At 37.6% G+C, this 14,153-nt stretch overlaps 2 protein-coding genes across 2 annotated transcripts; both read left to right on the forward strand.

Moving 5' to 3' along the window:
• Positions 1-894: 894 nt before the first annotated feature.
• Positions 895-4,306, forward strand: LOC113680627 (transcription and mRNA export factor ENY2). Its single transcript, XM_027197664.2, has 5 exons — positions 895-961; positions 1,040-1,108; positions 1,722-1,792; positions 2,519-2,593; positions 4,140-4,306. The coding sequence occupies exons 1-5, from the start codon at positions 933-935 to the stop codon at positions 4,208-4,210; spliced, it is 315 nt and encodes a 104-aa protein (XP_027053465.1). The 5' UTR covers positions 895-932; the 3' UTR covers positions 4,211-4,306.
• Positions 4,307-7,544: 3,238 nt separating this feature from the next.
• On the forward strand, positions 7,545-12,185 carry LOC113680559 (uncharacterized). The gene has a single exon (XM_027197600.2). The coding sequence runs from the start codon at positions 7,857-7,859 to the stop codon at positions 8,733-8,735; it is 879 nt and encodes a 292-aa protein (XP_027053401.2). The 5' UTR covers positions 7,545-7,856; the 3' UTR covers positions 8,736-12,185.
• Positions 12,186-14,153: the final 1,968 nt, after the last annotated feature.

A 14,153-nucleotide genomic window follows, 5' to 3' on the forward strand; every position in this document is an offset into this window, starting at 1 on the left:
ACCTACCCACTCAAGGAAGAGGGGGCATTAAACTCATTCGTAAAGGGCAAAGACAACATGAAAGGCTCAGAGAATATGAATGAGGATCCTTATTTCAGTTCCTAACAGAATGACTGCCTCATCTAGGTTATTTCCTTTCCCTCTCCCCTTTGTTTGCCAATGAACCTTTGCTAATGGGCTTATGGTGAGCTTTGCTGAAAACATATTATGAAAAGATAATATGACTGGGATGAGACATGTCTTTACAGTTCTTTGCCCTCCTACGATCCATGGATCGACAGTCTTGAAATTTAGCTTAATGGTCACCCACAGTCAGGGAAACAACTACTTATGTTGTGTTGCCTTAGTAGAAATATGTGTCTGAGTTATCTAAAGCCCTATTTGAAGTGTTTATTGCAATTCTATATCTTCCTTCACGTGCTCCTTAGAGTGGTTGTGTGGTGACCTTTGCTATAATAAAAAGTTTGAAATTGAGTTGTTTTTTTAGGAGGTAAAGGAATTCAAGTGTTAAGGAAAGATAGCACATGACTGAATTAATTTAATTTGGAACAAAACTTCTTGTTGAAAGATCCAATAATTATCTTTGAAAAAAAATTTGAAAAAACCCTGTTAAAAGTCATGAAGGGTCATCTAGTATCATGAAGATGAAGAGGGTGAAGCCACTTTATTCAAAGGATGTGACTAGACTTTTGTAACCAGGATTACCTGAGAGAGGATTAACGATAGACTTTCTACCTGATAACCTGCTTTAAAGTTAAGACTTGTGTTTCAGAAATCTTGTAGTTTTTATCCCCATCATTAAAACTGCTTTAGTTCAAATATGATTTGTAGTGTCTTCAATGAGCCGGGATGAATCAGTTGAACCACCCGTGCCTCGCAGGGACCTGGGATCGAAGATTGCGGTGCGACAATTTCGTGATCAGCATATATTCATGAATCTGTCTAGCGTCAAGATGGTGGAGTACGTATATCACATTGAGAGTTTTGGCTGATCATTTTTAGTTTATTTTTCTTTTAAATAAATCCGTTTTCGTTACAGGAGATTAAAGGAGAGCCAGCTATCTTCTTCTGTACACCAGAAGCTGGTAGAATCCGGGGAAAGAGAGAGGTAAACTGAAGTTAACTTTGTCCAATCTAAGCCTTGTCTTATCGAACGCGCTTGAATACGATTCGTGCAGATTGGTTTATTCTTAGTTACTTTGTGGGTAGAATTGTGCCTGGTGTATTTAAAAGGCGTCCAAAGCCAGGATAGATTGATTAAAGGAGAGGTATCGCGGCCAGAACTGCACTGAATGTTATTTCAAATGTGTTTTGTAAACCTAACACTGTGTGGGGACACTTGTGACAGAAACCTTTCTTCCTTCTTCTTCTAATCTAAGAAGAATGCGTAATACTTGTCTAATGAAACTAGTGCATAGCCTCTTTCGCTATTGAACTCTCTGTAACCCAGTCTATAAAGCGTCTCTACGCAAAATCTGTAAGTGTAAGAGTGAAAGCTTTTTAGTGGATTCAGATTTTTCCAACCAGTAATGAATAACTAGCATCGTTCTTTTAGGAAGATTTTCCTTTAAAGGACAAACTGCTAAATAGCAAATTACAACTAGATACAGGTTGTTGATCAAAAATAATTTGACTACCGTTTGGTCCAGCCTCTTTCGAGGTTAACTGTAAATCTTGTATTGTGCTGTTTTTGACAATCGTCTGACATAATTTGTGTGCAGATTGAAAGAACTTCTGAGAACCAAACTCATAGAATGTGGATGGCAGGACAGGTTAAGGAGTCACTGTAAAGGTCAGGAAAGAAGTTTATCTTTTTCCTTTGAATTGTTGTTTTTCCTTTGTACTTCAATGAAATGACACAAGATATAAATTATACTTAAAGGAATTACACAAGATAAAGACAAAGGGCTAACGCAGAAAATGTGAGCTTGGAAACTCTCTATGGTGGCCAATTTATGTTATCAACGCAGATGATAAAACTACATTACACTGTTATACTCTCCCACTGACGTAGCACCACAGTTTCTTTAGAAACTTACCCCCTTTAATGAAATTACAGTTTCTTTCTTTTGGTGAGAGTGAACTAATAGATCAAAATCTGCTCAAATGGTAAGCCATGGTAGTTTTTCAAGGTGCAGGTAAAAAGTTTATTATCCAACTGCACTGAGTAAGGTACAAAACATGTGCTAATCGAGTACAAATATCACACAATATTTGGACAGTTAGTTATTTTGTACTGTAAAAAACCTGTTTGACTGGTCGGCTAAGCATGCAATACTTCCCTATCTGCTTCACTTTTCTTGCCTTACAAGAACTGTGCTTAAAATAAAGTAGTTGGATTATAAATAACTTATTACATGTTTACTTGTTGTTTGTATTTTGATTACCATGCAGGCTAGTCAAAATATTCAGTGATACTGCACATCAAAATGTCTAATGAGATATATATCTTAAATCAATTTTTTGCAGCCACAATTTGAGTAACTATACATATGTATGTTTTTTATGATTTTTGCAGATGTTATCAAACAAAAAGGACTTGAAAATGTGACAGTTGATGATCTAGTAGCTGAAATAACACCAAAAGGAAGAGGTAAGGCATTTTTGTGAAAATTATTGCTTTTGAAATTATTCAGGGTTTTTTTGGACAAATTAAGCGGTTTGGTAGATAGATATCAAATGAATCTCTACTTTTTCAACAAAATTACTGGTCAGACTGCAAAACCAAGGTGCAAAGAGTTGTTGAGAGTACTCCACTGTGACTCTTCATGTACAAAATGGAAAGTTGTGCATAATTTGTTGATACTAGAAAAACAAGTTTAGTCCAGGTTGGCTTGATTCCTTGTGGTTTCACATGCCTGCATTATGCATTACATGCAGGTGCACACTTTGCATGTGTAATGCCTAGGATTTACATGCACTGGATGTGCATGTTATTTTGCAGTACACCTGAGCAACCCTGTAGCTTGCCAATCAGCAGACATATTAATTAATACTGCAGTATTTTTGATAGCATCTTTTTCCAAACAAGAGGATCAACAGAGCTAGTGACTTATTTTAAGGAGAGCACTAACTGTCCTTTGAATAATAACACCAGTAAATTGTATTCATGCGAGACTGACTCGTACAGGTGTAACCAGTGGATGTTATCCAGATTTTTGGAGTGAACATTAATACTGCTTCTTCTCTTTCTTGAGATGTGTATCTTTTGCATGTTACCTCCACTGTTTGGTCAAGTTTCCCTGTTAATCTACTGGTACCCATTTACTATTTTCCTGGAGGGAGGGATCAGCATGGCATTAAAGCCCTCCCAAAATTCAAGTTTTATTTTCAAAATTCAAGTTTTGCTGTTAAACGTTATGTTTATGATTTAGGAATGAAATTTTAGGAACAGAACTCCTTCTTTGCTTTCAAATTCATACCCTATCACAATCAACTTAAATTTGAATTTTTGGCAGAGATTTAATGCCATAGACCAGAGGCACTGTGAAGGTTAAGCGTCTTGTCCAAGAATAAAGCACAGTGACTGCAGTTCATGCTCCTTTCGAAAAATTTTTATCCAGAGATAAGCACATTAACTATTGAGCCTCCTTTTTTCCCCACCTCAACCCAACACTCCCATTTCTAAATATCAATTCTAAATATCATAAATTTCTCATAATTTAAGCTCTGAGAATATGACTTCCCTCTTGATGTTTTTCTTTCTTCTCATCACCTTTTCTGCTTGGAAGTGTATTGTTATCGTAAGGAGAAATTAACTGTTGGTCACTTGTGGGAGTGAAGGGGTCACATGACAGCAAACATAGGATGTAATTTAGTGTTAACAACTGAGTTGAAAACGTAAATTAACCACCGTAAAGGGTAAAAAAGCTGACGTTTCGAGCGTTAGCCCTTCATCAGAGCGATGGCGAAGGGCTAACGCTCGAAACGTCAGCTTTTTTACCCTTAACGGTGGCTAATTTACGTTTTCAACTCGGTTGTTAACACTAAATTACCTACTATACTCTCTCACCGACGCAGCACCACAGTTTCTTTAGAAACTTACCCCCTTTATTCATTAAACACAGGATGTGTTCATCCTCACCACAACCACAGCCCTAGAAATGAAATGATTTTTTTTTTCTCTTTTTCACTCACAGCTATGATCCCTGACGAAGTAAAGAGGGACCTGTTGATAAGAATACGAACTTTCCTTGCTGCCAACTCGTAGCTTTTAAAAGTGCTATGTACGAAGAACTTTTTTAGTATTGCACTCTTTTTCATTTCTTTTTCGTTTAGTAATGATTAATAAAGCATGTAAATTTGATTATAGAGTTCTTGATTTCATTTTTGTTTTTGCATATTTAACAGATATGTACTCGGAGAATTTGTCATTCTTTTCATTTTATAATGAAATGAAACTTCTTGCTCTAAATAACAGCAGTACTTTCTCTACTTTACAAGTGCAAGTTTGCCTTTCGTCGTTTCTTTCCAGAAAGAGAAGTAGACCATATAAAAGAAAAAACTCAGTCTAATTTTTGCCGATTTTTAATGCAACGTTTGTTTATATGCCAGAACGTTTTGTGCTCATACAGTGGGCAACTGCTTTTGCAACTAACACAAAGTGTACTTAGTTTCCATTGGTTTCGTTTTGTCTTCCAAGTTAAAGAGCAAAGGAATTTCGGATGTGAATATTTCGATTTACAAGTTCAGCTTAGTTGTTCGCTTCTGTTCCTTCGAATGAAGTAGGTTTCACCTCAACCGTCACGTCTCGTCCTTGGACTGTCGCCAAACCAAGTTTCAGTTGTTGGTTCTCGTCGGCTTTTATGAGGGATACAGGCTAAATTTGGTTATTTGCCTCTAAATTGTCGTTAAAAACGGGTACAGCTTGAGAACTGGGTGTTTTCTTCCGTCAGGGGACAAGTGATGAGAGTTAAGAAGGATACCTATCAGGGGATTGCTAGTTGATCCAATACCGAAATCTCCAAACTAACATCAAAAGCATACGAATTGTATGACAAACACTAAGGAGAATTACTCATGAAATATCGGAAGTGAAAGTTTACCGCAAGAGAAGACGTTTTGTCTCTCTAGCAACACTTAATTAGCGTTTTTTGTTTTTTCTTCGTTGGGGCTCAAATCAGACAATGTGTCAGAGTTGTCGGCTTAATTTTACTCACCCCTTGTCTCGTAACCTGCCTGGAAACTCTGCCTTTCCGTTGTACTTGAACACAACGTGCATGAAGCTGCTCTTTAGGATGATGGCTTCCGGTTTTAGTGACCCACAGTAAACATAGAATAATACTTAATCAGCCGGTCAAGAGTGTCTTGCTTCAAATAGTTAGAGCTGTCAATTATCACTGTGGTCACCTTGAAAACCTATCCAAGACGTCTGAAGTCAAATACATTATATCATTTTCAATCGCTACGATGGGAACTCGTACTCTTTCTTATTTTCCAGGCTTAAAAAGAAATGAATTGCAGTTGACTCTACGATAGAAAAAAATATACTCGACATCGTTTGAGTTTGGAACACAGCCGTTTCAGCCGTTATAAAATATTTTTACAGTGATGATTATATTTGCTTTGTTTTTTCTTTATCGTAAAATGGACTTTTTAAGATAATCGCATCACTTAGTGATACTTCAAAGTGGTTCTGTGACTGTTCCCGAAAGTATTTTCATCAATTCATGCGTCTCGAAGTTAAGGGTATAACTCCTAATTGGGGTCTTTATGATTTGACAACCAATAATTAAAAAATCAATCGATAAAATCAAATAATTGGATTTGTTTTATAACACATATCTTGTCTATTTTCGATGAGATGATTTTTAAAAGAAATGGCTTTTTATCAGGATTATATTTAAGACAAGGACATGTGTTGTTTAGAACAATCTCAGATGATCGGAACTGGAACCAATGTGTTATGCTCGATGTTATCACGCTCGTTAGAGCAGGAAGCAGGTCATAACAGGAACATTTTAACGAACATCGTTTCTACCAAGCTCCCAATTTCAATTGGAAAGAGGTTAAGTTTAGACAAATACCTAATATTTCTCATTTGGATAATTGGTGAAAACGTCAAGAAAAACCATGGGTGGTATCACCTGGTATTGCACAGTTTCCAACCAATCACGAAGTCCATTGGAGATATAGTTTTCATAATAAGTGTCAAAACGTTGCACTTTTAAAGAAATGGAAGGTTTTGTTTATGAACCTCGTTGACGGGTGATGTACAAAACCAAATAAATTTAAATGCTATGTTTAATTCACTTACAAGAAAAAACAAGAGTCAAATAGATTGACCATTGCTTGGTTAATGAGCGTCACGGAGTCTTAATCAATGCAGTTAATCTTTGGAAATATCTTGAGAAGAGAAGCAAACCTGAAGCAACTCAAGGCGAAAACCCCTCGAGAGGGGCGATCGCACTCAATGACATAAAAGATCAGATTATTTACTACTTTGGTAACGATACTGATGAATAACTTAACCCTTTTACTCTCAAGATCTAAGTATACTGATGTATTACACAGCTAGCCACACATTTCATATAACTCTTGTTCTGAGAAATAATTTGTTTCAATCAGACAATAGATCCTATTCTTTTTATTCTCATTCTGCTCATCATCCTTCTGTTTGACAACGTAGTGATGATATGATGAGAAATTACTTATTAGTGAATACGATTTTCGAGGACGAACTGCAAGTGTCTGAATCAGTATTTTTGTCCCTGAAGTGCAAATCATTGGGGGGAGTACAGCGAGTGCAAACAACCAGCACGATCAGAGATCAAGGGAGAACCCTTAACTCGTGACTTATTTACGACCTCACCTGCTTGGCTTGCTTAAAACACTAATGAAGCGTAAAATTAAACGGGTCGCTAATTATTCTAAGTCCTTCTCACTGAAACCTTTTCACTTATAGAAGTGTCCAAGGGCAAGATAAGAAAAGAGAAATTGAGAAAATTTCAACGATAAATTCCAAAATTCTGCCGGAAGAACGGAGCTGTCTTTGAAAAAGGCGATAGCCATTAGTTCTTATGTCACTAAATGCTCGCTCTCTCTGAGACTCAAATGTCTGCGCCACATCTACTGACACGTTTTGATAGACACTCAGTGGGCTTCTCAACTGAAAGTGTTGAATGGCCCGGAACAGTTTTTCTGGGGAGGCACTCTTTCAGTTGTTTTCTTTGTCTCCTTTTGTAGTAGAAAACATGCCAATGAGCGCATCAAGGCAGAATTGCTCAACTAAGCGGGAAAGTTAAAAACTTTCGTTGGCAATCTAGATTCATAGAACCCGCTCATATCCAAAATTTTGCACCTCATACACATCTCTATACTTGCAAATATGCATCAAAAAATGACTTTTTAAACATTCATTTCTTCCGTTCAGCGTTGAAACACTTTTATCTGTAGTCGCTTTCCTTTTTTCGTTGCAGTATTTTAATGGACCTTTTAACTCCCAAGAGCATTAATGATTTAAGGTAAGCGATCTCTGAAGTCCGATTAATAATGAATGCACCCACCGCTATATACCTGGAGTGCTTTAGGTTTTGGTCAAATAGAGATAAGTGAAAGAGAAGGAAGATAGCGTCTCTAAGTACGTTAGGGCGGGCTGTCCATTACAGTAGTGTAGTAGTTTAGGATAGCCTGTCCACTTGAAAACTGCGCCGGCTTCGATCTCACTTTTGTGATATTTCTCTTTTGGTTGGTGTAACATAACGGCGGAATCATAAATTCAAAATTCAAAGCTTTTGCCGCTTCCGTGAGGTGTCAGAGTCCATGTCAAAGAAATCTTTCTTCAGAATACGAGGAGAGCAACAGTGGCACACGGTAGTGTGTTAAAAACACGTCTTTTTTTTACCGTAGTCTACGACATGTCTGGTGAAGCGGAGGGATTATGGACGGGCGAAATCGAAACAAGTTTTCAAGAGGCGCTCGCAATCTACCCGCCGTGTGGAAGACAAAAGATAATGTTGTCAACCAAAGACAAGATGTACGGGAGAAACGAGCTCATTGCGAGATACATCCTCATGAAAACTGGCAAAGTTCGAACTCGCAAACAAGTCGCCAGTCACATTCAAGTTCTGGCCAGGAAAAAAATCCGCCAGTTTCAGTCAAGGATCAAAGAGAAGACATACGTAAACGATGGGTTACAAGAAATGATGACGATGTCCTCCGCGGAGATTCTGTCGCCTGTCGTGCACCACGGAAGCGAAGGCTACGAAGCCCCGTCATGTTCTGATATTCCGCCTGGTCCTCCGCCAGCGTTGTTACCGTGCTATTCGACTCCGGCTCCGAGTCAACATGGACAATTAATGATTGAAATCCCCCGAGCCCGAACTCCGCCGAAATTGCAGTTCCCGCCGGTAGCGAGAGAGCACATAGCAGGAATACCCGAATTTACGCCTCCTCGCACGCCTCCTCATAAACTTGAAACCAACTTCCAAGATAATACTTTTCAAAGTAGTTTGACTTGGGAAGTACCTGATATTACTCAGGAATTAAATTACAGGGAGACACAAGAAGAGCTCTCTCCAAAGTCTGGCATTAGCGGGAGTCATAGTAGTAACAGCACGTGGCGAGCGATTCCGGAAGTTATTTACAGCACAAGATGCAAAGCAGAGCCCGTTATTTCAACTTGTGTCTTAGGCGTGTCAGCATCGTCCACTTTGCCGGAGACACCGACATTCGATGATTATTTGGTGTACGACGCTGACCAGACTTGTCCCTCTATTGACTTCTCGGACATGTAAACAGTGGTAATTATGAAAAGGGCATTCTTATTTCCATACTTGCATGTTTTATTTGTAATTTTTTTAAGAAGTGTTCACATTGTGTTTCATTGTTTGCATAACGAGTTCTTCAACGGAGCTTCCTTCACCCGTTTCATGACTTTAAAATCACTTTCCGTTTCGCCAACCTCTTCCTTTGTCTAACAACCTGTCGCGAGGAAGCTTCTCGTGTCGGGTACTTTCACGTGAAATTTTATTTTTCTAACCATCAGATCAAATTAATGTGAATTTTGTCTTCATCAGTGGGAAAAATATGTTGCGAGGAAAAACATTTTAGGTCCGAACGGAATTAGTCTTAATCCAGTGTAATTTCCACTTGTCAGATCAATTGTTTAGTTTCATCTAAATTTGTTCCATTTGAACTTTCCATTCATTACTTAAATTAATTTCACCTATCAAAATCGTCACGAGCTTTTATCGAAGAAGAAAAAGCAGCATTTAAGACATCTTTTCCTCTCTTTCAGTGAGAAATAAGCTTGGCTTCTGGTTCTTTTCCGTTTATTTCCGTTTCTGTTGTTTTTTTTTTCGCCGTTTCAATGCCACCTGTTATTCGCTTTAACGGTTGACACAACAGATACCCGTGTTCAAGGCAGGGCCTTTTTTCATGTATCTTGCTTATCCATTCTTCCAAAACAAAACTACTGTTTACTCTTTTCATAAGATCCTTTGTTGGTCACGGTTCACTGTGTATACTTGTTGCTGCTCACACTTCAATCTGAGCGGCTACAATCCACCAGTTCTATTCAAGTACCCTAATTCTCTCTTGACAGGAGCACGCGCCACCTAGTGCCTTTTAGGCAATTTTTTATTCGTATACTTTGAGTTTTGGATCTACCGAGTTCAACGATGAAGTTTTCCTCTTCTCATCTATTAAGGTTGCGCTAGAATAAAGGCCTATATCCACATCAAAAATTTCTGTTCAATATTCATTCTACTTACCACACTTTAGCGCTGAGGAATACTTTTTGGGTTAGTATATCCTGTCTAGTGTCTAGAGCTACAAAGGCGTACTGATGCCTTGTAAACGCTAAGACGGCTCTTAGCAGGCGGTTCGTCGGCTAATTAGTCAATTTTGGTCGTTGTTGTCACGTTGCTCTCACTTCCGCTCCTGTCAGCTTGTGCCATCCAGATTAGCACTTGAACTGGTTTCTTCCGTTTCTATTTTTTAGTTGAAAGAAATAGCTTATTATGATCATATTAAATCAGGGATAATGTAATTTTAACTTAGACCAATCTCAGTCAATTGCTTTATTTCGTTTTCTTGTAAAATTTCAGTCATTCTACGAATTTGCGTACTATATTTACTCAACAATCAAGTCTCCTCGAAAAGTGGTCTGATAAGATTCAGCCTGTGATCGATTTTTCCTAATCTGATTCTTGAAGGAAAATGAAGGTAGAAATACCATGGGCTTACTTTTCACAAAGGAGTTATTGTGTTATTACGTTTATGTCAGCAAATATCAAAAGTGTGAATTTCAAATATCGTGATCTTTATCTTTATCGCGGCTCGTGATAATATTAAAGGAATCTATAGTCTGACCAACGCAGCGGAAGAGGACGTAAAATACTGTTAATAATGGAGACGAATTTGAATAACGACTTCTATAGAGTACTACGCTGACTCAAGCTACTTAACTCTTATCAAAAGCAAATCAAAAAGCTAAATTTCGTAGTTATCATATGTAAAAGAAAACTTATACCCCATTCACACCAGCAAAACATATTTAGCTAAAAGGGATTCAATTGAATAAAAATCAGATACAGAGGACTGAAGTACTAAATTTTTCAAAGGATTCAAATCGTCAATAACTTGTATTTTCAACAGGCTAACTTCAAAGTCGACAAACAACAGGTTTGAGCGGCTTTTATGAAGGGGAGAAAAATATAAATATTGTTTTACTGAACAGCCTAAAAACATGTTTAAGCTTTGACGTGAATGGAGTATTAGACATTCATATTCATCAAACTTTGTTTCAATCGCCAGTTTTTATCATAAACTTCTGCTTTAAGTGTCGTGGACTGTGAAACCTACTTGCACACGCAAAACTCCTAAGCTGTAATTTAAACTGGATTTCCAGTCTTTTTCGTGTATTATAAATAATGAGCTCGTATTTTGTTATATTATTTAATGCAAGCGTTACTATATACGTAAATTAATCGTACTAACCAATCGAATTTAAGCCTTGCTGGAATGACGACAGAATTCAAATCAAGACCGAGAAGGCCTGGCACATAGGACTGAAGGAATTCCGCGGCCCCCTGTATGATATGCCATTCTTTAAACCCTTCCTTCCCACCCTTTCCCCCCCCCCCTACCCCTCCCTCTGTATGAAGACCCTCGAAGTAAGGGAGCTTTCCGGGAAGGTTTTTGGCGGGTTAACACAAGGTGATATTAAAGAGTTAGACTATTAGTTGGTTTAGTTATATTATTATTATTCATATACTCGTTTTATATGCTTTACATTATATATCGTTCCTTCTAATCCCCTTTAAAGAGTTCACGAAAAAGGGACGTTTTAACTTAAACATTAAAAGAGCAACAAACCTCAATAATCATATTACCGTAATTTAATCATATTGTGTAGCAAATTTAAAATGCTTCGATTGCATGATATAGTTTGAACTTTAAACCAAGACAGAACCATGGACTGCTGTTTAGACATGGTTTGGTTTGGTGTTATATATAAAAGACTGCCATTTCAATGTATTTTTATATCTATTTTGTTAAGGATATTAGTGTAAAAGAAATGTATCAAAGGACCCTGATACCTTTTAGAACCTTTTACTGCTCACGAAAAAACAGTTAAAATGAAAAGCCGCCATGATTAACCGCGAGAGGCATTCGCTTCATTTTTGGTTCTCAAAGGTGTCAGATGTAATCGGCGATTACAAAAACGCAATCAGGATTTTCTGCGTTTTTTAGCGATAACAAAGTATTACTTACTTATAGCTGCCTAAAAAGTGTAAAAACTGTACATTATATACTTTGCTACACAAAGAGCTATTTTTGCACAGAAACTTTTCAGTAACCCAGAAGGGAACCTTCCTCAAAAAGTAATTTAAGCTAGTATTGCTTTTAGAAAGTTAAATCTTAGTTTGCAGCGTTGTTACCCAGTTTTTGTTGAGATAATCTTAGACGGGTTACCAATTAAGTGCTCTAAACACATTGTTTAGCCTAAATTAAAGTACTTTTTAAAGGCAAAAAAAAATTTTTTTCTGCCACTTGCATTTCTTGCTTTCCCGCCTTATTTACATATTGTTTATCTTTGTTTGCTAGTTGTTACCGTCTATGCCTCGACGGAAAATAAGAAAACGCAACTTTATTTCTGGGTTTCGGCCCGCTGGTCACGCTTATACAGGAGAACAGAGCTTTCCATCTAGAAGAGATTTAATAAAGTAAAATAAAGTTGACGTCACATTCATCTGTGGTTTCTGACGGGGTATTTCATTACGGCTTAGTGTCATGCGCATCAGAGGATTGTAACATTTTACACGAAAGCTGATTGGTCAAAATTTGTTTTCGATGACTGATTGCTCGAAATGGTGTGGTCCTTTTCCGAGAAATTGGCGCCACTTTATTGAAGGCGAGTGTCGATTATGAAATTGGCCCCTTCTCACAGCTATTTTGTAGTAACTTCAGTACACCCGGGTCGTGCTGAAGCTGTTATTTTGGATGTACACAAAATGTTGACTTATATAGCTATTGAGTTCACCCACGAAAACAGCATAAATTGGAAAAAAGCTTGAAGTACTTATTGTAAATCAGCTTGACAAGCGAAATAGAAGATTATCAAATCTGGTAGGTGCGCCAAAAATCACTTTTAAGTTGTTTGCTTGTCTTTTGGTTACTTTTTTTTCTCTTTTAACCCTTTCACTCCCAAGATCTCATTAGTGATTCTCCTTACTGACTGTTGTACAATTCTTGTAATTTTAGTTCTGAGAATTTGTTACTGGATCAACTGATAATTCTTTAATTGTTATTTCTCTTTATTCTCATCACTTGTCTGTTTGAAATTGTATGGATATTGTAAGTAGAAATTCTGTCTTGGTCACTCATAGGAATTAAAAGGTTTAATGACAATTTTCTCTCCTTCTAAAGCCGCTTTAACTCTGTGAAATGTAACCTTCAAGGTAAAAATAACGTCATCGAAAGGGTTGAATTACGCAATTCATTTCCAAATAACAGCAACAATCTGTGGTAAAGGTACTTAAGATACCGAATAATGGAACGTTCCATGACAAAATGCGGTTACTTTGGCCACTCCGCTTCGATCTGGAAGCCTGCTCTTTCCGCGCTAAACATCATGCGAACACCAATTCAACCAGAAGGGAGAGAATTAAGCTTCAGTAGACTTCTACTTCTACTTGCAGCTTTGACTACAGTCTTCCCTTCTTTCCGAATTTGCCTAGATTGGCAACATTTTTTACTTCTTCATACTTTCTGTCACCTGGCTAAAGTTTTCTAATAAAAACTCCTCAAATTTTGTCTGTATTAGCTGGTAATTGTTAAAATTAAAGCAGTGTTTTTGGTCGCATTTTATTTGGGACATTCAATTTTCCTCTACAATTTCGTTTCGAGGATCTCGCTCGGAGGAAAACCCAGATAAATTGTGGGAACTAGGTAAAGTGTGTTGACTTGAAATCCATTGGTCGCCACTTTGAAGACCCATCGAAAAAGAAGTGGAACAAAGTTGCAGTGTTTCCTTGTACGTGTCGTCTGCTTTGTCAGAATAATTCCATTCTGAACTTGAAGTATGATCGCTTATCACTTATGTGGAAACGATCTATTATGTGGAACTAGGAACACAGACTATGATAAAAACAACGTCTCTCCACGCGTGGATCTTCGAGAAATTACTTACCACTTGTAGGAGAACCCTGACAGACACGTAAATCTAACCCTCCCTATTTACTAGTTCAAGATTATGCACCCCAGAGAGTCTATTAGCTCATTTTAGTGTCAAATGGAATCTTTCGGTCCCTCTTGGGGTTTTTAGTGTGATATGAAATTTGTAATTTGCATACGAGAGAAGACAAGACACTGTCAGGGCGTTTTGGCAGGCCAGTTCGATAAGAAAGTAAACTTTTTATGTTCCATCAGTCATCCTTAAACAGTCGTCTCTGAGGGGCTTTCTTTTAGGGTGTTAGGGAAAGTTGGTGTTAGGCACTGAATGGTATCCTTGACATGTCTATTGACAAGTTTGGACGAGCTTTTTAACTCCTCCTCCTCCTCTTCCTCTTTCTCTGAGGACATAAAGGCTTACGGTTAATTAGGTGAATTTCACGCAAAGACGTTGTGGGTTAGTTTGACTGAAAAGGAAATAATGCATGGGACCCATCATTTTCTCTCGCTTGATTGTATGACAAACTTCATCATTT

This window comes from Pocillopora damicornis, chromosome 3 (assembly GCF_964200805.1).
Source record: "Pocillopora damicornis chromosome 3, jaPocDami1.2, whole genome shotgun sequence".
NCBI classification, from domain to species: domain Eukaryota; kingdom Metazoa; phylum Cnidaria; class Anthozoa; order Scleractinia; family Pocilloporidae; genus Pocillopora; species Pocillopora damicornis.

Coding starts and splice junctions, on each gene's coding strand:
- LOC113680627 (XM_027197664.2), top strand. CDS start 933: ATGAATCTGTCTAGCGTCAAGATGGTGGA. Junction 962..1,039: donor TCTAGCGTCAAGATGGTGGA/GTACGTATATCA, acceptor TTTTCGTTACAG/GAGATTAAAGGAGAGCCAGC. Junction 1,109..1,721: donor GAATCCGGGGAAAGAGAGAG/GTAAACTGAAGT, acceptor ATTTGTGTGCAG/ATTGAAAGAACTTCTGAGAA.
- LOC113680559 (XM_027197600.2), top strand. CDS start 7,857: ATGTCTGGTGAAGCGGAGGGATTATGGACGGGCGAAATCGAAACAAGT.